The sequence below is a fragment of the Gallus gallus genome, chromosome 11, assembly GCF_016699485.2.
Source record: "Gallus gallus isolate bGalGal1 chromosome 11, bGalGal1.mat.broiler.GRCg7b, whole genome shotgun sequence".
NCBI classification, from domain to species: Eukaryota; Metazoa; Chordata; class Aves; order Galliformes; family Phasianidae; genus Gallus; species Gallus gallus.
The window spans coordinates 16,299,662-16,321,814 of NC_052542.1; the positions used below are offsets into that span (position 1 = coordinate 16,299,662).

At 41.8% G+C, this 22,153-nt stretch overlaps 1 protein-coding gene across 1 annotated transcript; it reads right to left on the reverse strand.

The window, feature by feature from the left end:
* Positions 1-4,545: 4,545 nt before the first annotated feature.
* On the reverse strand, positions 4,546-21,831 carry KCNG4 (potassium voltage-gated channel modifier subfamily G member 4). The gene is made up of 3 exons (XM_425129.7): positions 21,443-21,831; positions 19,804-20,603; positions 4,546-6,060 (listed from the first exon to the last, which is right to left on the reverse strand). Exons 2-3 carry the CDS (start codon positions 20,551-20,553, stop codon positions 5,275-5,277), a joined length of 1,536 nt encoding a protein of 511 aa, XP_425129.2. The 5' UTR covers positions 20,554-20,603; positions 21,443-21,831; the 3' UTR covers positions 4,546-5,274.
* Between the last annotated feature and the right edge of the window lie 322 nt (positions 21,832-22,153).

The following is a 22,153-nucleotide window of genomic DNA, read 5'->3' on the forward strand; positions in this document are numbered from 1 at the left end:
TTCAGATTTGTTCTAAAAGTGTTCTCTCTTCGTGAATGCAATTCAGTTATCTTTAGTATTTTCCACACTGTAGCTGTAAGGTTATGAACTCTGATAGGAAAATTCTTTAATGAGATGACATTTGTGTAACAAATGAACAGTTTGTGATGTGGGGTTCAAACAGTGAGCAGGCAAAAAGGAAAAAAAGCTGTGGGATGAGGAGAGTACTCAGTCAGAGCCCTGTCTGTGTAGGGAGTGAAGTGAGCCACGATGCAGAGTTAAAGGCAAGTGGTGGAGCACTGGCAAATAGTCATGCAACTTGTTTGAAATTAACTGAAAGCAGTCACTGCATGCTCACAAAAGCATTACAAGAGCTTCACTGCTGTGCAAGGTCAGTGTAAACCGCACCCCATCTACTTTGACTTCAGGCAGAAGAAAAATTCTGCATCACTCCATTTGCTCTTAGTGAGAATAGCCACAGCTTCCTGAAAGGTGATAAAAAAGGAATTATTTTGAAGAGGTCGAGATGAAACCTGTTGACTCATGTTTAGTGTCCAGCTGACTAATAGTTGACTGAGCACTGGAACTGGCAAGCATTTAAGAAGGTGTTATGTCTCTGTCATCTGCATGCATGGTGCTCTGTGCTAACACATTAAGTACTACAGGAGTTCTTTTAAAACACAACTGTCAGGTAGGAAGCAGTAAAATTTTTCATTTACGATTTAAAATTTTTAATGCTATTAACTGTTGTATCTGGAAGATTACATTTTATTACTGGTTATGGTACTTCTTACTCATGTTATTACAAACTGTAACTTTCAGCAGAGAAATACCCAAAGGGTTTTCTACATCCCATCTCTTTCAGATGCATTGTTCATTTGTACAACCAGGCAGGAATCCAATATAATGAAATCTGCGTGGAATTTTACCATTCCCTCTTGCTGAACCTACTTTAATATTCTGTTGAGGTGCTCCTTGAGCACTCCTAGTTGTGCTATTGGTCCAAGCCTGAAGTTTGTACTTAAATCATTTCCTTGGTCCTTGCTAGAGTGGCTCTCCTGTAATGGAGTAACTTTGAGATAAATTGGTTCCAGTTCTGTGTAAGCTTGTCCTGGAGATCAGGCCCTGGCATGAGGGAACTACTGGAGTCAAGTCTTTTGAGACTTAGTTTCTATTGAAAGTAAGGTGATAAAGACACAGGCAAGCAAAACCTTAGTTCTTCCTCTTTTCCTTGAGATTACAATTTTAGTTATGCAGAAAAAAAGCAGAGAACCCTAGAGTGTTAGGATTCCTTGTAACACTGCAAACTAAGAACTGGAAGTTCTTAGCCAGGTTTAACTTCAGCATGAGACTGACAATTTATCATTCACAGGAATGAAAACTTTCTGATGTTCTTGCAGGGAATGTGCTGTACATTTCCTTGACCTTCTACATTTTCATTGTTATTTATAGATAACAAATGTCCTGGGATGGGGGGGGGGGGGCGGGGGGGGGGGAAGAAAGGTTAAAATCTTTACTTAGGAATAAAATCAGAGGGAACATAGTATAATTTTTATTGGCTGATATGCTTAATGGTTCATAACAACCAAAGAAATTAGGTAATTAGCTACACTGTTTGGGTATGTTTGAAATAAAAAATATATATGTATATTGACCAAAAGAACCCACCTTAGCCCACCATCTGATTTATGCATGGGATATGCAGTGTACTTAGGAGTAAATTATAGAATAATTCACTTAAATAATGTATTACTCCCTCCAATTAATTTGTGACTTAAATAATAAAGCTGATATCTGAAGTATGTATGAATATGGTGACTGGATGCAAACTTCACATTTCTAAAGACAGTTAGAAATCAGCCCTCAGGAGACCTAATGGTAGGCTGAAAAATACTGAACCTGTGGAAGTAATGGGACTTCCTAACTAAAATAACATTTCCATTTTTATATAATCCTTCACTACTGAAGGAACTGATGAAAGTCAAAACCAGCTGGAAAGTAGCTGGGAGGTAGAAATGCCGCAGTGAAAGTTTGAAACAATTTGCAGAATCCCTGAAGTTGGAGCGAGGTCAAAGCAAAGGTCTTATTCCCTCAGTACTGCTTCAACATCATAGAACACTTGCAATTATTTTGTGATCAAACCCCATTGATTGTGTCTTGGTTTCAAGCCAGACTGGAAACTGGAAGGGTCCTGTATTGCATTTTCATGTGATCCTGTCCCTCTGCTTGCTGGTTTGCAAAAGAGGATATCTACTGATTTCCCCAAAGAAAACATGATCACTGGGAGTTTTGTGGGTCCTTCACTGTGCAGCAGAGATGTTGATATATCAGAGTACCAATCGGAATTTTAAAAAGGGATGTAATGCATTTGGGAGAACTGAAGAATGCGGCTCACACTGGATAACAAGTGCTGGTCCTCTGCATCTGCTGGGATTTAGATTCGGGGAAGCGGCTCTGAACTAAGAGTGGCTGATGCCAGGCTCCTAAACTGCTCTTTTAATTAAGTCTAGTTATGAAATGATATGTACTTGGCAACAACAATATCTGCTAATTGTAACTGCTTGTTCTGAATTTGTTTCTCAGTTGAATTACACAGGAACTAAATGTTCCCCTCGACATATTTTTTCCCTCCCTAATAACACAATGAATCATGAAGGATATTTTCTATGAAAACTGCTTCTGGCCTGGTGCGGCTATCAGGAGAAATTCAGTTACACGTGGAAATGTATGGCATGGTGCTGATTGTGGCAAAAATACCAGCATGTGCTTCAATGTTAAACATTGGTGATTCTCTTCTCTTCTCTTCTCTTCTCTTCTCTTCTCTTCTCTTCTCTTCTCTTCTCTTCTCTTCTCTTCTCTTCTCTTCTCTTCTCTTCTCTTCTCTTCTCTTCTCTTCTCTTCTCTTCTCTTCTCTTCTCTTCTCTTCTCTTCTCTTCTCTTCTCTTCTCTTCTCTTCTCTTCTCTTCTCTTCTCTTCTCTTCTCTTCTCTTCTCTTCTCTTCTCTTCTCTTCATTTGGAGTGCTGTGATACCGGGGACACACTTATGCCCATAAGCCTCCACAGCCCCCATCACAGAACCTGTTGGACATGAGGGTGGTAGCAGCACTCAGGCAATAAAAGCCCCTGTATTTTTCCAGCTATCTGTGTGCTGAGAGAAGTGTGTCTGGGTTAACTCTCTGTGGGACCGTGTTGAACTGACTCCTGAACTAGCAAGAAAACTGTTAATTAAGAAAAGTAAATCAATTGTATTACCTAACAGCTTGTATTTCCAAAGAGCGTGTCGGTGCTTCAGGGGATAAATGTCTTTCAGGGAGGTGGCTGTTCTGCAGCAGGGTATGTAATTCTCGCAGGGATCACTGAGCAGGAACAAGCACTGCCTCAGACACGGGCTGTGATGGGCATTGTGGCAGTGTGCAGTGACTGTTCCTGAGGAGCTGGAACAATGGTAAAGAAATACAGAATCAAATGCAGGTGGCAGTGCAGACCCTGGAGAGGTCTGGGTCATGGTGCACATCTGGGGAGGAGTTGGTCTGATTTACTATCTGATTAGTCCTGCTATAGGGAATTGCTGGCAGAATTAAAAGTTAAACAAGAAAAGAAAATTAAAAAAATCAGGTGAATTTATGCATGAAGCAGAGGGAATTCCCCGTTATGTGGCAAATATAAATTCCTGTCATCTAGTGTTAACTTGCTCCAGTTGCATTGGAACATCCCATCCATAATGCGCTAGAGTTTCTCTGCTTTAGATCAGAGTTGATAGCAGGATAAACCCAGCAGATTAATGAGTCACGTGATCTGAACTGTGCCAACAACTGTGTTTTTCTGTACTTAAGCTATAAAGCACATTGAGGGGAGCCTCTAAAAACAGAAGCTCCCTAATGCCTCCATGAAGTTGCATAACTCTGCTGGTGACTGTGTGTGTGTCCGCGTGGGACACTGGTCACAGTGCCTGCAGGATCCCCTGGGCTCTGACCTGCTCTGCCTGAGAATGGCGCAGGCTGAAAATGGAACCAAAGAGTCACTTCATGGAGCCTTGCTTCACAGCAATGTCATGGGACTGTGGTAGGATTTAAGAAATGGAAAAATGTAAGCTGGAAATCAGGTTGAAAAATCAATTCAGGCCTTGATTCATCTCGGTACTTAAATACATGCCTAATGTCCAGTGAGTCACGGTTCTGCATGTATCAGCAGGACTGCTTACAGACCAAGGACCCATGAGCTGATGTTTGTGCAGACTTGACCTTGTCTTGGTGGAAGTTTCCACTAACTGCATTCACAGCATCTAAAAGATTGAATTATAAAAGATCATCTGGAATATCCCATGAAGTAGTATTTTTGACTTCTGTATAGTCCATTTGTTTTCTTCTGGCTAAACCTGGATCTGCCAAGAGGGACATCTCCCATTTGCATCAGGAAATCACTCCCACTGCCTTTAGCAATCATTCCTCTCATTTTTTGCCATTTATACTTGTGAATACTTCTAAGCTGTCATTTTATTTTCCATAACGTTTTTTTCTAGAAAAGCCATCAGCATTCAACAACAACAACCAAACACCATCTCATGTATTCAGTAAGTTTTTTTTATTTTTTTTTAAATAAGTATATGAAAAAAGCTTGAAAATTTCTCCTGTCTAGTATGAAATGTTCACAGTTCTCAGACTGCAACTGCATTTCAAGCAAATTCTCTTGCAAACACTATGTATCTTACAATAGCAGTGCAATTTGTTGTTTAGAGACAGATCATCTGACTACAGGCAGACTTGGAAAGCTTTCACATATAGTGCTTTTATTTTAGCTTATTAGTGGCTTTAGATACAGAACTCTGATTTATTGAGGCTTCCTCTGTATGCCTGGGTGATGAGCATTATATAAATAACACAGGTGCGTAGCCCTGAAAAAATCCTTCCTAATGCTTGGCTCAAGGTGTTGCAAAGAACATCAGAAACTCAAAGGCAAATAAAATAATGAGTGTTTTTGTGCCAACAGAAGCTATTTAGTTTGCTCTGCATTCAATATTAGGTATTCAGCAAGATACATAACTGGCAGAGACAAAGCTGAATCTTATCATTAGTCCTATTGGAGGATGAATATTTATTAATGAATAAACTTTTGACTTCCGACATTCTCAAAACCTCCACCTCCGTAGTGATGTGCTGGAGCCAGCTGCATTGCCTTGTGCTGCTTTGTTATACCTGTCCTGGCAGAGAAAAATAGCGGCGTAACCTATTTTGTTGCTTTGCTTTGTGTGTTGACATACATACGTATCCTATTCTTGGGAATGTTTTAGAGCGAGGCTTAGTTTCCTGTGTAAATGTATTTGATGGGTGATGCTGGCTCCTCCAGGATCAAGCTGTCTGTCTCATTGAAGGTGTCACTTTCACCAGAGTGATTGGCATTTTTAACTCTGTTCAGCCGAGACTGCAATCGTTCGTGTTCCTTCCTCAGCTCCGAGTAGGAATGGGAGAAAGTGTGGAATATTGATGTTGCAGGAAAAGACATGATGAGAATGCCACTGAGGATGCTGCTCAGAGCCACCATCTGGCCTGGGACGCTCCGTGGCACCATGTCTCCGTACCCCACAGTGGTCATGGAGATGATAGCCCACCAGTAAGAGGCAGGTATGCTCGTGAATTCAAGCACCTTGCCGGATTCGTTCTCAGCAAGATAGACCAAAGGAGAAAACAGAGTGACAGCCACGCATAAGAAGAGTAAAAGCAGGCCGAATTCTCGTGTGCACCTCCGAACGGTGAGGCCCAAGGTCTGCAAGCCCAAGGAGTGCCGGGCAAGGCGCATGACATACAAGATCCTCAAGGCACGTAAAACACGTAGCACCAACCCAACCTTCTCCAAGTAAGTGTTGCTGCTTGGCTTGTCATCTGTTTCACTTGAGTCATCCTCTGCCAAGATGAGGGAAACATAATAGGGTGAAATAGCCAAAAAATCAATGATGTTTAGGGGCCCTTTGAAGAACTGACACTTGCTCCTTGCTTGAATGAATCGGAGGCAGAACTCCAGAGAAAACCAAGCCACGCAGATGGTCTCTATGACGAAGATGTAATAGCACTTCTGGGAACACTCACCCTGACACACACACAGAAAAAGGAGAATTAAATAAAAGAACAGTCTGCAAACCAGCATACAAAAACATTAAAGGAGCAGAAACACTTATCAGCTCAAGTCACCAGCATCAGAAATAACCAAATCCCACCTAGCAGGTAGCTGTCTTTCAATGGCATATAGGGGGTATTTAGCACATGAAGTGTCCAGATGAACAGACGTACTGCCTGCTTGTTTTATTTGCTTCTTCCAAATGAATGAAACTCTTCTGCAAGTCTGAAAAAGGCTCAGCTCTCCCTAAAGTCTGCATGCACAGCCATGAGTTCCAAATCAGTCCCACTTGCAGCTCTCAAAAAACATATTTGAACTTGACTGATTTATAAGTCTGCACAAAAATTAGTGCGTCTTCAAAAGAAAGATTAATGTTTGAATGTCTGCAAACTTCTGGTGCTGTTTAATGCGTGGTGCTTTTGCAAATGTTATGTACTCTGGAGCAATTAAAAGTGGCTCAGAGTTATTCATTAAGTCATCTGGATCCTTGGCTCAGTTACACCATATACAAATCATGTTTCTTTCTATATGAACAAATATTGTGTAGCTCCAATCTGAAAGAAAATAAATACCCCTCCAGTCGGCAAAGCTTGCCTTGAAGAATCCTCTCCCTGTATTAAGACCCCATGCTGTGAGCAGTGCTTTCCCTGTTTTTGTTATCAAAGGAACTGCTTTAGTTTGCTTCCTCAGAATCACTTTTTATTTTTAATTTTCCCGAGCTTAAAAAATGAAATTGCTTTGGTCTGTTGCAGTGAAATGAGGAGGAAAATGTAAATTAATTCCCGATTATTTTGGTAAACAAGAGAATACAGGAACAGTTCCTGATACAGTATTATCCATTCGCAGCCACGTTTCACAAGCAGTATTGATTAAAAGCTCTGAGGAAAACACATACCCCTATTACTAATTAAACTTGTCCCAGCGTTCAGTTACACTCTGCATTACAATGTGATGTTTGTTGAGAGTGTCCCTTTGCATTGAATTACAGCTCTTCTTGGGAGAGAGCAGCTCTTTTTGTTCAGGAATTGTTTATATCCTGTAGCTCTGGCATTCTCACGTGCTACGATCATTGGCTGAGACTCCTCAAAGAAAACTGTCGTGCATCCTGTATGTTATTATTACTGTTGTTATTTTACCTGCCTTAGCCTTCAGAACAACGTAGCTCTGTAGCACTCTTTGGGGATTTCCATCTTTCTGCACAGTAAAATGTCAAAATCATAATTTTTCACTTAAAAAAAAAAAAATCTCAGAGACTCAGTTCTGCTACTGTTATGATGAGGTTATAGCCCTATTTGAAGCCATTGCCTTGACAGAGCCCGGAGTGCTGTGGTGTTGGCATTGTTGCTGACTTGGCTTGATAAGATTGCCTGTGATCAGCAGTTGTGCTATGAGGTGCTCACTTTGTCTCAGCTCTGAGTTGCTCGTACAGTGCAGCCTGGACTCTGCACACACCCTCCTCTGGTCATACTACTGAATTATTCATCATTACCATCAAGATTTATTTTACCTTTTGTTAACTGTGCTGAATTTCCACTACATCTGCTACTTATCCACCTTTACACATCTACAGTGACACTGCTTTCAGATCAATGTGTAGCTTTCCCTATTCCTTCCTTCAAAAATGCAAGAAAAAAAATTGTTTGTTGGGAATTTTAACTGTTAAGATCTAGGACTAAATCTACATCTGAACTAAACATGCAGTGTCACAGTGTGGCATGGTAAGAGCTGGTTAGGAGCTTTATTCTCTCCATCCTCAGTTATTTGTGTACAGAGAAAGCAATTTGTGCAATCAGCTTCCCAAAGGCGTGTTTGTTTTTCAGCAGAACATCCTTCAAAGCAAACTTTTCAAGAATGTTACTGTGCATTTTATTTTCCTTTTGTGCACAGTTGTGGATGTAAAGGATGGTGAGTCCTCCCCTCTTAGCACACTTTGTCTTTTTTATGTACTTTGCAAAAGACACTTGAGAAATATATATGTAGAAGGATATGATTCAAATCAGTCTATCGGTCTCTTTCTGCTGAGGAAAACAGAAGTTGCAGTATCACAGCCTCTGACACTCACAAATGCAGTGAATTCTTGGCTTTGTGGTTTTTTGCTTGCTTTTTTTTTTTTTTTTTTTTTTTGGAAGATGGAAAAAGGAAGATATGTTTGCTTCAGATCTGCCTACATGGTGTGAAGGCACGCTGCAAAACCAGCCCTGTTCATTTCAGAGGGAACTGATTTATCTGTGTGGTACAGTAGTTCTACATGGAGGTAACTAACTTGATCGCTGGAAATAACACAGCTGGGCTATCATCTCCCATCAGAACTATTTCACTTCATTAGATAGTGTACCTATACCATTAGTTAGTCAATCTGTATGCAACATCTGACACAAACGTTTCATGCCTCTTTCTCTGCCTCCCCATTGCCAGAGTCTGGAAAGAGAGTGGAAGAGCCAAGGTCTGTAGGATTTGATGAGAACAGGCTCACTGATGTCATACTGGGAGATAAATTTTATCCAGTGTACTTATATGAGAATATTTTACATATTAGGAATACCTGTGTTTATTATGTAATATGTGTGAGATGGTCTATATGGAATATCCCTCTCTAACACCAGTCATTTTGAAGATTCTTGATTCTTTTGAATATCCCATTCAGAAGTTGCAAATATTGGGATAGTAAGAGGGGAAGATATACTAAATACCAAGGCTAGTTTCTGTTTCTCCAGTATTTTGGATAATTTCAGACCTCAGAGTGCTCTGTGTTCCATTTTGTTGTACAAAGAGCTGGTGGAGTAACACAGTGACTTCAGCTACCATATTCTTTCCAAAATACAGGTACTTGTATGTCAATGGTAGATCTCACATTTGCTGTCGTTACCCCAAGCTTCCCCTGGGACCTCAGCTCCTTTCAGTGAACTGTCAGCTTGCCAAATATTCTGCTTCACAAGAGGTGTTTTGCATAATTGGCCAATAAAGGAGTTTCTGTGGCACAACAGCTTCTATATATTGCCTCTCACTGAACAAAGCAAACATACTTGGGAAATTCTCATGATCAATGACTGCAAAGCAAAACAAAATCTTCCTCTGTTTCTCTAAACATTAACCAGAGCAGAATTCTGGACTATTATTTTTGTATCAAATTTACCACCAACTTCTTTCTTCTGTATCACAGTGTAGTAGAAATTATAAAAGCTGCAAACCAATGCAGCACTGACCATGAGTGTGGGGGAAAGATGAGCTTTTATTTATAACTGGACACAAATTGTTTTGGGGTGGGATTTTTCAACAGAACCTGAGCTGCTTTGCACTGTTATAGCATCAGCTAGTACTGACTGTCATGGACTCTGATGGGAGATCAGTTAGAACAAAGCTAGCACTCAGTGAGAATCCAACGCTTCATACATCCTGCAGATTTACTTCTGAGCAGTGCAAGAATTTATCAGGATTTATGGAATGTGTCTCCAGCTGAAATTCTACAACGTATGGCATAAGCGTAATAAAAAGAGTGCCTGGTATTGATCATACGTATGAAAAGAACATTAGGTTCAGCAATGAAGGACACAGTGATTTGTATGTAACAAGCTATATACCGAGCCTGATGGCTGAAATATTGAATGATTTCTTAGATTTATAAACCACCTCAAAGAGGTAAAGTGGCCATTTCAAAGTTCCGTAGCACCCGTGATAATAAGCAATTCATAGTTCCTTTTCATTATTGCTTTCTGCTGTATAAGGTAATGGTTCATTTTCTGGGCCCTATTATGTACTGGGATGTTTATAATGCTACAGTGAAAATGCTCATTTTAGGATGCTTTTATTAAAGCCTCTTTAGATATGAAAAAAGAAAAAGGCTGATAATAAAAAGTAAGAATAGTTGTGCCGAGTCTCATTAGCCCAGTGCCCATCCTGACAACCTGAGAAACAAAAGCTTAAGCAAAACGGATCTCTGTAGGAACAGTGAGAAGAAAGTAGTATTACTAATAGTGGAAAAATATTTCTGGGATTCCAGAAAGCTTTCCTGCAGCTTTCATGCAATACCTTCTTTTGATAGGATCAGAGGTTCAAGAATTCAGCACCCTCTGATGCCAGGGTGGTGCGTGGCATCTAAACCTCAATTGCACAGGTGAGTTTACAGGAGTGAAATTTATTCCCCAGCTGTGAATTCAAGTTAAATGAGCTTAAGATATGTGCCACTCACTAGATCAGATAAATAATATAAATTTCCAGCCAGGTGCCCTCTTAGTTGACCAGGAAACATTACTTACAGCATAATGACAACGAGGATAGTAAATAAAACCAGATCTCAAAATTATGCAGCACTATCATATTTTACAACAGATATAAATTTCATCTTGTGAAAATAATGTCTGTACATGCACTAATAATGGTAGCAGTGCCCAGGCAGAGTGAAGCAGAGCCTCCCTTAAGGAATAAATACCTCATCCATCCACCTTGGTTTTCAGATGCATTGTACTTGGTTGCACTTTATAGACAAGAAAAAAAGTTGCTATTATAAACTCATTTTTATATAACTAGATGAGAGCACCAGGGAGCTGTTCTCATGCCCTCAGGACCTGCTCTGCACTGGCCATTTGTGACTCACTTGGTTGCAATCTGAAGCATTTTATAATTAAAATATGATAGGGAAAACCTGTTCTGAATCATTACCTGATTGGCCAATTAATTTCCTACCACTGAAGATTTACCTCAGTACCTTCTGAAGTGGATGTTTACCCTTTAACCCACTGCAAGGTATTATTAGATAAATGCTGAAGCAAACACAAAACAGTGAAAGTGTATATTTTGGACATTGCACACTGTAGAACCATCTCATAAAATAGTCTGAGGTTTCTGAACATTTGAACCCAAGTCTGGCATGTTGGCCAATGCAAGCTGTGCTGCACACCGGCAGGAAGGGTTTCAGGCTTTGCCTGTGGTCCCCTCACCAGTATTGGTTGGAACAGATCCATTCTTTGTAGTCCTCTGTAGAGCACCATGAAAATGAGTGGCATGATGTTGACTGTGAGGTAATGGCTGTTGGCTTACCAGCAAGCTGGCAGTATTTGGTAGGTTTCTGAACAGCAATGTTATATACCCGATTGCTCTGTATCGTGGCCATGGATACCAACTTTCTGCCCTTCCTGTGGATGACTCTCAGTGGAAGTCCATTGGCAGCATTCTGAACCCGTTTTCCACAGTGTGTAATTTGGGATTTCCCACAGTATATAAAGAGTGGTGCCTGAGATAAAGAAAAGGCAAACCTGCAGCGCAGCTTATGGTCTCCTTTCTATGCCTGCTAGTTAATGCAGTTAATGATGATGTTAGTGATTTTATGTGTTTCTTGTCTCCTATCGTCCATTTCCTAGCTAAATGGCCCAAGTTGCACCAATGCTTGTAGAGCACTTTGCTAATAAGCACTGCTAGATCAGTATATGGATTATTTCAGAATCACATCATCCCTGCAGAGAGTAATACTTTCAAAACTTCATATAGGAAATCACCATCTACATCAGCAATGTGTACACGTGTTGGTTATACAGCATACTTCTGAGAAAGGCAAGTAGCATTTCTTATGAAGCTAGGCTGATAAAAGTCCTTGAGCTGAGTTAGGAGTCATGATTGAATCACTGCATGCAAATGTTGTTCTTTGTGGGGTACCTTTATGGAAAGCAGCTGGCTTATCATCATAAAACAAATGAGCAATGGACAGAAAGGCTCTGAACCTCTTCCCAGTTATATCCACCCTAATGCAGCAGTGATTGCTTCTGAGTGAAGGCGGTTTTGGTGTTCAGTTACCCAGAAAACATTAAACGGTCACTCAAAATGGAGCAGGGAAGGAGCTCAGTAAAGCAATATACTTGACTCTTCTAATTTAAACTTCTAGTGGAGCCTGAAAAGAGTGTCCTTAAATACTGGTAGGCAAGACCTGGTCCTGCTTAGTACTTTGCATTTGAAGGACAAGCTGCCAGAACGTCATCTTTCACACCAGGAATGCCTGGCAGCATTACTGATGCAAGGTCACAATCCACATCTGCTAAACTTAGCCTGGTGTGTCCAAATGTTATTTACCACATTCAGATACAGCCAGTTACCACCCAGATCCTTCTGTCTGATCCACACTCCGTATTGCAGACAGTGGCCAATGTCCACTTTAATGGCAGCAGATGGAACCAGACTACCAACCTGCCTTCTGCCGATGTGTGCAGCTGACAGCTACCCAGCACTTAGCAGAGAGGCTGATCCCAGCCAGACTGCTCCTGGGGCTGCCCACACAGCCCGTGCAGAGCAAAACACAGCCCTGAACGTGGAGAATGTAGAAGTAAAACTCTCAGGAACTTTCCTCTCTAAGCACAAGGTTGACATATTTCCTGGGCATGGTGCTGTCTTCCAGTCTGCTGCATTTCTCAAGGTTACAGATGGACACTGCATCCTGATCCGTGTCTTGTCCCTAGAGAATGCCCTCTATGTGAAAAAATGCAAGCTAATGTGATAGTGAAAAAGCAAGCTTCAGTTCTTGCTATTGCCTGCCCACGGAGTGAGTCTACCAGTCTGGAGAGTGGTTAAGGTGGAGCAAAACACCTTTGCGTAGCTCTTTGTGCAGCTGAGACACTGAGCCGTCTCCCAGGTGTTCTTATCCCACTCTGCAGCATTTTTACCATTTCTTTTGGCAGTAAAATAATTCAGTTTGGCAGTCTTGTACCGGTCTGTGTTCCCTGCATACCTGGAGCCGGGGGATCCAGCTGCAGTGCTGCAGGTACTGCTGAATCACTGCGACCGCATTGCTGCTATTATTTGAATAATTAAACTCTGTGCTGCTGAATCAAATGATGGTCAGGGAGAACTTGAAAACCCCATGTGATGGATCATTCCAGTCCTGGGATTTATAGTTAGAGACAGATGCAATAAAATCAAAAGGTTTACTGCCTGCTGAGAGAGAGACTGCAACCTGATTTACAGGATGATAAGCTGGTTAAAGGAGTGCTGTGTATTCTGATCACAGAACAATTTTCCACTTACTTTGCTTTATGAGTAAGAAACTTGGACTTATGAAAACAATTACTAAACCTCGTACATTTGAGGAAACTAAACTAATAGTGGGATTATATGAATGTGGACATTACGGAGAACGTAGGGAAGGGGAAATCATCTCTGTACCCGGCACAGGTTATCTCATCTGGGGAGTAAATGTAACTAAAATAACATATTTCAATTAACTTTTATGCTTGGGGTCTTTATTCTGCAAACACTGTAAGAATCAGTCTGAAGCATTTCAATCTGATTGATGAGCCCAGACCATTTTATTAGGGGAGAGATGTGGAGGCATTATCTTTGATTTTTTTTTTCTCTAGTAGGAAATTTAACAGACTTCGTTTTGTAACTGTGAGAAACAGTACAGTCAGAATGACAAGGTATCTGTGTGGGACTTAGGAGAAAGACTCAATTTCCAGTTTTACTTCTGATGAAAGCTCTATCCCTATTACTGCTCCTTCTCTGCTTCTTTCCTCACTGCATTGCAAGTTCTTTGCAGCAGAGGCTGCCTGTCTCTGTACCTGCGTACAGGCACTAAACCTGTTATAAGGAAAAATACCAGTGCTAAGAGGAGGAGCTGACACTGCAGGAATAAGCACAACATATGCAGTTCACAGCTCTGGTGCTGTGAAATTAATGATTAGATCTGCTCAAACATCTCCAGAACTAGAATACCAGATTCTGATTTTGACTGTAGCGGTAAGAGAAACTTCTAAAGAATGCACAAATTTGGGTGGTTGTTTATTTTTAATATTTGATGCATTACTCCTATGAACTTGGAGGATGCACTGGTTTCAGATAGCATGTTCCAATGGCAGAGGTCCTTGTCTGCAGGAGGAAATACCCGTTTCCCCAAAGAAGGCATTTATTAAATCGTCATCTGTGCTGAACCTCTTGCGATGACTTTAGTGAAGAAAGCAAAGAGGTTTTTTTTCCCGTTGTAGCTGTTGCAAACTTGAAAGCAGGAAAAGAAATTGTGAATCCCAGTGAGAAGCACACGTGCTGTCCCACATTGCATTTGGGTGACGGCCCACTGCAGAGCAGCTGGAGCAGCTGGGTGTCCCCCCAGGATAGCGTGCAAGCTGGGAGTCCCATGGCTGTTGGGATACAGCCAAAGCTGGATGAACATAAGGCGAACTAATAATGTCAGAGTGTGCCTTCTAAACATTGGACCTTGAACTGGCAGAGCTGGCTTTTAAAAACCGTTTACTCACTGGAATGGAGTGTCCACAGTTTCTAAAGAAAATCATTCTGTGTGGCAGTGAGGGTATACTGATACAGGTGCTCAGTAGCATCCACCCCACGGGTGCCCATTGGTTGTGTAGGGCAGGGCTTCAGCAAGGTAAACTTCACTAACGAGGTACGTATTAGATTTAATGCCCTATTTTGTCCCAGGTGATATCAAGGCATGTCTAGATATCAATATATTTATAGGTAGGCGTGGACATGTGCTTTTCTGGTCTTACACTTTTAAATGAGTATTTTAAGTGTTTCTGAAAGTCAGAACTTTGTTAATTTTTTGGCTACAGAGCACGTCGTTCTGGGCCATGCTTTGTGTGATCTATGCCTTGCATTGGAAGATACATTTAAACACAGAGTCACTGCCAAATACCCCTGCTTTGCAGGTATATTCTGAATAGTGCCCTGCTTCATTAACAGTACTCTGAACTGCTACTCATTGAAAAAGATATTAATCAGCAAAAATCATTTTACCGTGGCTAGTCAGCTAGAAAATTCTTTTCTGATCAGTGCTTAGACCCTGTTCTTTAAGAGCTATACAATTGGTAGCCAGGGGTATCTGTCAAAATGCAGCTGTCATATCCAATTTACCACAGGTGATTGTTTCTACCAGTTGGCCAAATTACACCCTGACAGAGAGCCGTATCTTTGCAGACTGTGAGCAGTAGGACTGGGTTTGTACACCTCCATGTGACATTCTCCATAAGTATTATCATCTCCTCCAGTCACTCCCAAGTCCTTCGAGTTTTCCTTTAATAAATGCACTAAAGAGATTTAATTTTATCTGCAGGTTATGGGCAGGGTTGGAGCATTATGTTATAATGTCTTCACAATGGATTTAAGAGCTTAAATGTTGAGGATCTATCTGGCACATGTCTATCTTCCCATAGCGCACATACCTTCACACTGACAAAAATTCATGTGGTTTAACCAGTTAGCCAAACTTTGTGTTTAACCAAAGTCAGTGTGATTTCTTGTAATTACTGCATTTAGCTGTGGTGATAGCAACCCTCATGAAGCAAATATCTTGTCTGATTTCCTTTGTCTTCCCAGGAAATCCTTGCCTTTTCTCCTGTAAAGCACTGAAACTCTGCTTTTAAAGAAAGTGTGCTTCTCAACAGTCTCCTCCAGGGTCTGAGCCAAGTAGGCTGTTTTTACAGTGATACAGACAGCATCAGCAGTGTCAAACACTGAAAAACATAAATCAGGGCCTCCAGGATAATGGCATAGAATGAAAAACAAATAGTAAAAAATGGCTCCATTTATTGTATATCTGCTCTTTGTTGTTTGCCTGCTTTTCCCTTCTTTTTTTTTTCACGTTTTCTGGATTCTCAGTGTAATCAGTGACTAAAAGCATGCTCGTTTAAAATGAATTAGAGTTCTACATAATCAAATGATCGCAGGAACTGGAACTTCAGAAATGAATATACTTAGTTCCAAGATAAAATCATTAGGTCTGACAACGCTGGTTGCATCGCATGTCGGTTATGTTTCATTAGGTTATCTGTGCAGGACAGAAAGCACTTACAAGCTTCTCAAGATCAGTTATGAGCAAACACAAAAATTAGTAGTAACGATGTCTGACCACTCACTTATCACTGGAGGACAGAGGATAGATGTTTCCTTCTCTCTTAGCTGGGGCCATAGGACATCACGTAAGTGTGACCCATTGGGAGCTTCTGCACCAGGAGGAAAAGCTGCGGTTGCACCAGTGCTGGGGTACAGCTAATGGGAATGTCTGGGGGTTCTTTCTTTCTTTTATTTCACTGACCCTAATTTGCTTGTCTTTCCTGAGGAAAAGACCTTGCTGCACCTTTTCTGCTGAGTCATTTCTCCAGAGAATGCCAATTTTGGGGACTCATTAAAAGAAATCTCCTCCAAAAGAAAATCCCACGGGTGCTTCAAAGCACAGTCCTGTCTGAGCCCTTCTGTGCTGGTTTTGTTCCATATTTCACAGGTGTAATGATGTTTTTTTCCCTTTGGATTATCTGTGCTGAGCAGTGCTTACTTCATTTGCACCTCTTGGACCTTGGCTGTACCTCTAACATGGGCCTGACTTTCGGGGAGGCTTTTGCCTCGACTCCAATGAGCTCATCTTAATTCCTTCGTTGGCAGAGAATTTTTGTAGCTGTATCACTTCAGCTCTCTTACCCTAAACACACAGTCTGTGGTTCAGCTCAGCACTTCTCTCATACTGCCTGCAATACCTGTTCGGATCAATAACAGTGAGAGTTCCTCACCCCCAAGTATGATTTCTTGTCTACCCCTGCATACACATATGCCTTGATTACTACATTTTGGTGATGCCGTATTTGTTTCCTTAGTGAAGACAGTTTGCTTTCCCTTAAGAATGGACACAAATACATAGATAAAGCTGTACATAGGTAAAGCTGTGTTGGGGGATGTGAAATCTTGGTTGTTTTATGCACAGATAGCCTTAAGTCATGCTAATGAGACCTCTTCCCTTAGCACTGTGTACGGCACATCCATCTGTTTCATGGTCAGACTCAGACCTGAGATCACTCACAGATTTACCCCTTCGACTTTTCCCAAACTTTCAGCCTCCTTTGCTTGGGGCTGTTCCCTCTGGGCTGGGATTCACATCAGATACTTACACCATACATAGTACAGAACTGTTTGCTCGTCTCTCTGTTTTTCCTTCCTATTTCTAACGCCGTTTGAACTATTCTGGCAGATGTGCACGGTGTCAGTTCCACTGCCTCGTTCTTTATTTGACTTTGGGCTGTGCTCCTATCTGTAAGCCATCCCCCGCCCTGCGCTACCCATGCGGATGGCTCCGTCCCTCCCTGCGGTTGCCAGGGTGATGGGCTTCCCCGGTGCAGATGCTCCTGCCTTGGCTCCTTGCCATCCCTCTCCCAGAGACCGGAGTTCTCACTTTCCCTCGGATGGTGAGGACTCCTGTTTGCTTTTCTTCCTGGCAGCTTTTCTTCCTTCTGAGTGAGCCCTGGCTTTGCACCTGCTGAAGGAACGAGTGATTTCACGTGCCTGCAGGGTGGGATCAGCCTCTGAGTGAAACAGAAGTCACCTGGTATTATTTTTTCCTTTTCTTTTTTTTGTTTGAATCTAATTGTTCTTGGGCTGGAACCCAGCCGGTTCTCTCCCTCTTAGTGTGGCTGTGATGATTTGAAACAGGAGTCCCGAGTGGTACAAACGCACCAGAGGTAAAGCCTTTCTTGTTTGTATTTCAGAATGGATACATTCCATTTCCAGTGTTAGTGACATTGGAATACGGATCCTTACAATACCTCTAAGCACCTTTATGCATAGAGGTTTAACCAAACTTCAGCTCAGAAATGAATAAACCTCAGATTGGGGCATCTTTAGATTCAGGGATGGAATTGCAGGTCGTTCAGAAACTTTATTGGAGGAGTTTGACTGTTTTTGTTGCTGGGCAAAAGGATATCGTGGGATTTTTAAGTTCAGCCCACAGAACCAAAACTTGAGGTGTTGCATGCCTGTCCCAGGTTGCTGGTGCATGTATCCTCATGCTGGAGTCGCTTTCAGAGGTCAGCCACTAACCAGGTTTGAGTAACAAATCTCCATGCAGAGCTGCAATTCCCCTGGGAGTGACTCAGTCACAACTGAGAAGTGGTGTTTTTAATCAGTTAAAGCTCTGTGAGTGGTTTACTTTCCTGTAGCTAAAATGCTCTTTTGAAATCCTAGTAGGAAAATGTTAGGTGTCGCAGGCTAAAAATTTGGAGATAGAAAATATTTGGTAGTTCATATTCTGCTTTTCCACAAGATGTGAGCAGTACATCTCACATACTCCCCTGTGCTTTCTCTGGCATAACTTTAAATGGTTCAAATAACAGGGCTTTCAATACTGTGCTCTGTGCTCCTGGGACCCCACAAAGAGGTGCACTGTTCTGGTGCCTTAAGTGTAAACTGTGAGATGTGTCCAACAATTGGACGAGTCTGTTCCTAGGACCAAGCTCAGCCATCCTGCTTTCCCCTGCACTGTAAGCATTCCCACTCTTGAGCTTGTTCCAGTCCAGTCTTCTTGTCTTTAAAGTAGTGATATGGATGCAGATCTCTGGGCAGTGGTTATCTGTGCTTTATAGAGGATCCGTGCAAAGCAGCTAGACTTCAGCGACCAGATTCGCTTACAAACCTGAAAATCCTTCCCTTTCTAAAGCACAGATAATAATTCTTAAAAGCACACAACGTATTACACGGTGCTGGTCTGAAATAGCACGTGCTTCTTTTTCATGGCAAGTACTCACAAAAGCTTTTTCTGCAGCGGTTGGAAAACGACAATAAAATCCATCAGGCAACTCCCATTAACAAAGTTGGTACAAAGCACATCCTAGAGCAGGGCTTGTAATGCTTCTACATCTGACTCTAAGAAGGATGTGCTATCTTCCAAGTGTTTCCTTGGAAGAAGCACTGGAGCAGGGTATCGGTTTTCTCTGCCAAAAGTAATAGCTGTGAAAAGCTGCGAGAGCAGCAGACTTACTGCTGAAAGTTAATAGTCTTCTTATGCAAATGCAAGTTAATATTCAGTCCTCAGTTTCATTGAAAGACATCACATATCAGAACATATCCTTGCTGTGACTGTGCTGCCTTGAATTACTGCTTGAGCAATAAAATAGGTACATATTTGTGCGTGGTGCATACCATAATGTGCTATAAATGTGAAAATGTCTTTATTCATCAATGCAGAATACTTTAGGGAGTGTCTTATCTCACTGGGCAGGGAGTTTATTTTCTCACCACTTTCAGAAGGACAGTTTGCTAATGAAGTGAAGGATTAATTAAACAGATTAGTTGAAGCTATTTGATAAATTTGGGCGTTCCTACAGCTGAAATAACTTTAGACCTTTACTTTCCTCCATTTTATAATTGGCCTAACAGATCTTTACAGTGCTGAAATACAGCAGTATTATAGAAAAGATCCTTCATGTATGATACAGGCTTGGACAATTTGCCCTGAATTACTGCAGCTGACCTACTTGAAAAGGGTTTATATGTGGTTAGAAGTTCAGCTAATATTTGACATTAGTGCTAAATGTTACAGAAAATATTTCTTTTGCTGTTATTGAGTGATTGCTTATAACCAAAGAGTAAAATGTGCTGAAAACTCCTCAATGTGAGTTGGAGAGTCTCGGTGTAAGAAGTTTATAACTTATGCTGGCAACTGCTTTTTGAGAAGGAAACCCAATGCTGTGTGATAGAGTTCTGTCCAGAAGGACAAAGCTCACAATTAGTAAATTCCTTTGTTAAAATTATTCTTAATTGAACATCCTTTTGAAACTGACAGAAGTACTTCCAGCTATTACTGCATTTTCTGTTGTAGAAAATTCCATTATCAGGGCAGTTTCGAAGCTCATCACTGTGGATTTTCTGCATCTGTTTTGTCTTTTTAAGGATGCATACCTAGCAAAGCAGGCACACTTCTTCAAATTCTACAGTCAGATCAGTTAAAGAGGACTTACTTACCCTGTCTTCTTCAGCTCTTAAGTCTGGCATTGTGCTAACGCAAAGGCTTATAGCTGTGGTGGCCACAAAGAGGATGGACAGACAAGCAAAGACTTTGCCTGGGAGTCCCGACTGAGGATTTTCTACCATATCTCTGAGTCTGTTCATAAACTGTCCAAATTTGGTCTTCTCATCCAGGACACACGCAGCTTCTTTGCTCCTCCGGAGCTCCTCTTCTTTCCGTACCTCAGCCAGCTCCTGCAGTTTCTGAAATAATTTCCGAAAGCAGCAGTTCTCCAGGTTGGATTCCTCAATCCCCCAGTATCTCAGCTCCTCCTGGAAAGACAAGGCACACATGTCTCTTAAGAGCATCAGCTTCCCTGCTGCTAGAAAGCTGACAATCATCCCAAAAGCATTGGGGTTCCTGTCAAAGAAGAACTCACGGGTGTCTTCATCGTAATCATCACACAGCTGAATAATTTCTTCGTAGCTGCTGCAAAACTTAAGTTTGCTCAGTCTGGTCAGGGGAAATTCATCTAAAGTACTCCAAGGTAGCAGGTACTTGATGCCTCCAACATTTATCATAATTTCTGTCTTTAGATCGACTGCAGAGGCTTGATCAGGGCGGTAAATCCTCCTGGCTCTTTGGTAATGGACCCCTTTGACAGAAGGAGTTTCAACGGAGACAGGAAAGAAATGGCTCAAGGAATTACAAGAAGCGTAGCTAATGTTACTATAGTCTTGGTCGCTGCCTCCAGAGAGAATAGGCATCTCTAAGAGTTCTCACTGGGACATCCGAAATGGCATCAGACCAGGGTTATCTGCCAGCCAAAAGATGGGTGAAGAAGGAGAAAACATAGTAGAGGTTACTGCAGGAGAAAGGGTGCTTCGGGCTACTTCCCTGAACCACAGATTTAATGAGTGTTTGTAAGTAAAAGTCACCTCTATGCCTCCTCCTGAAATCTGCAGCCTGTGAATGCGATTTGCTTTGCAGCCTCATTGGTTGTCTGGCAACACACAGGCACAGAGGAGAGCTAAAGCCTCGTTCATAATTATCGCTAAGGGTCGGATGCCTGCAAATCCAAACGCGAACAGATCGGGCTCTGCTCTCACCATCTCTCACTCATTGCCGGATTGTTCATTTTCCAGCGGTTGTCGCATGGCTCTCTAGTTTCCGTAAACCCTTGAATACGCACTAACTTAACTAAGCTGCTTAATAGTTATTAGAGCGGTCAATTACCTGCCATCAGCTGGATGCAAAGTTCTTAATTGCTTTAACTCGAATGCTCAGATTGTAATTCCCGTTTCCTTCACTGCTCGCCTGTTTGCCTGCCTCTCAGAGCCACGGCAAGGATTAACTAGCACGTTTGTGTAATGCTTTAAGAGTAAAATGCTTTGTAAATGACAAGTATTCTTATCAGCTCGGTCTCACGTCACTGCAAATTACTGAGAAAATACAGGAAACGTTTGCCCATCCTGTAGAAAACTTTGTTACAAGGACAGAAAGAAAACTACCAGCTCAGGGACACCCCCCTTCCCTTCCTCCTCTCAGGAACAAATCCCTGTTTTTGTTCATATTCTCCGAAGATTCACAGGCATTCGTTACTCCAAGGCAGCAAACTACAAAAAACCCCAAGGAAACTTCCCCCAAGTTACTTACCACCGCGCCTCGGGCTGCAGCCCACTGCCTGGCTTCCCCGCAGGTGAAGTATGCATGCTGCAAACTGGTCAGCTGAGTTACAATCCAGCAGAAAGACCTGGGGATATTTAATGGTATTGATTACCAAAAAAAAAAAAAACCAACCACAACCCAAAAACTGCTATAGCACTCTGGAGATCGCAGTCTCTTTTCTCTTTCGCTCCTTCTTTCTCTAGGAGGGGAAAATATTCATATGTGTTCATATATTATATGTTGTACTAATAGATCCTTTGCACAGAAGTCAGTGTCCTAAGTGGCAGCTCCTCTTCTTGGGCTCGTGGAGCTTCGTGGTGAAATCTGCTGAGCGAGAGCTGCAGGATCCTGCCCCCTCCGCCTCTCCTGTTTCCCCTGGGACTGTCAGTGTGGTCCTGGAAGAGGAGGGGAGAGGGAAGGGGGAAGGGCTTAGCAATAATCTCTCCAGCATCCCTCTGTCTGTTCAGCAGGCAGCAGGCAGCAACTGAGTAAGAACATGGAGACAGTCTCCGACTAATCAGGTTTGCTAATAAGTAAATTCTGGTGAACCTACTTAATAAAACAATTTTAATCCCTGTTAACTTCTGCCATGTTGTTGTGGTCATCTTGGCAACACCAGTCAAACTCCTCAGGAGCAGTTCTGATGCCCTATATTCCTCTTGAGACTGGGATTTGCTCTTTTAACATCCCTAGAGGAAT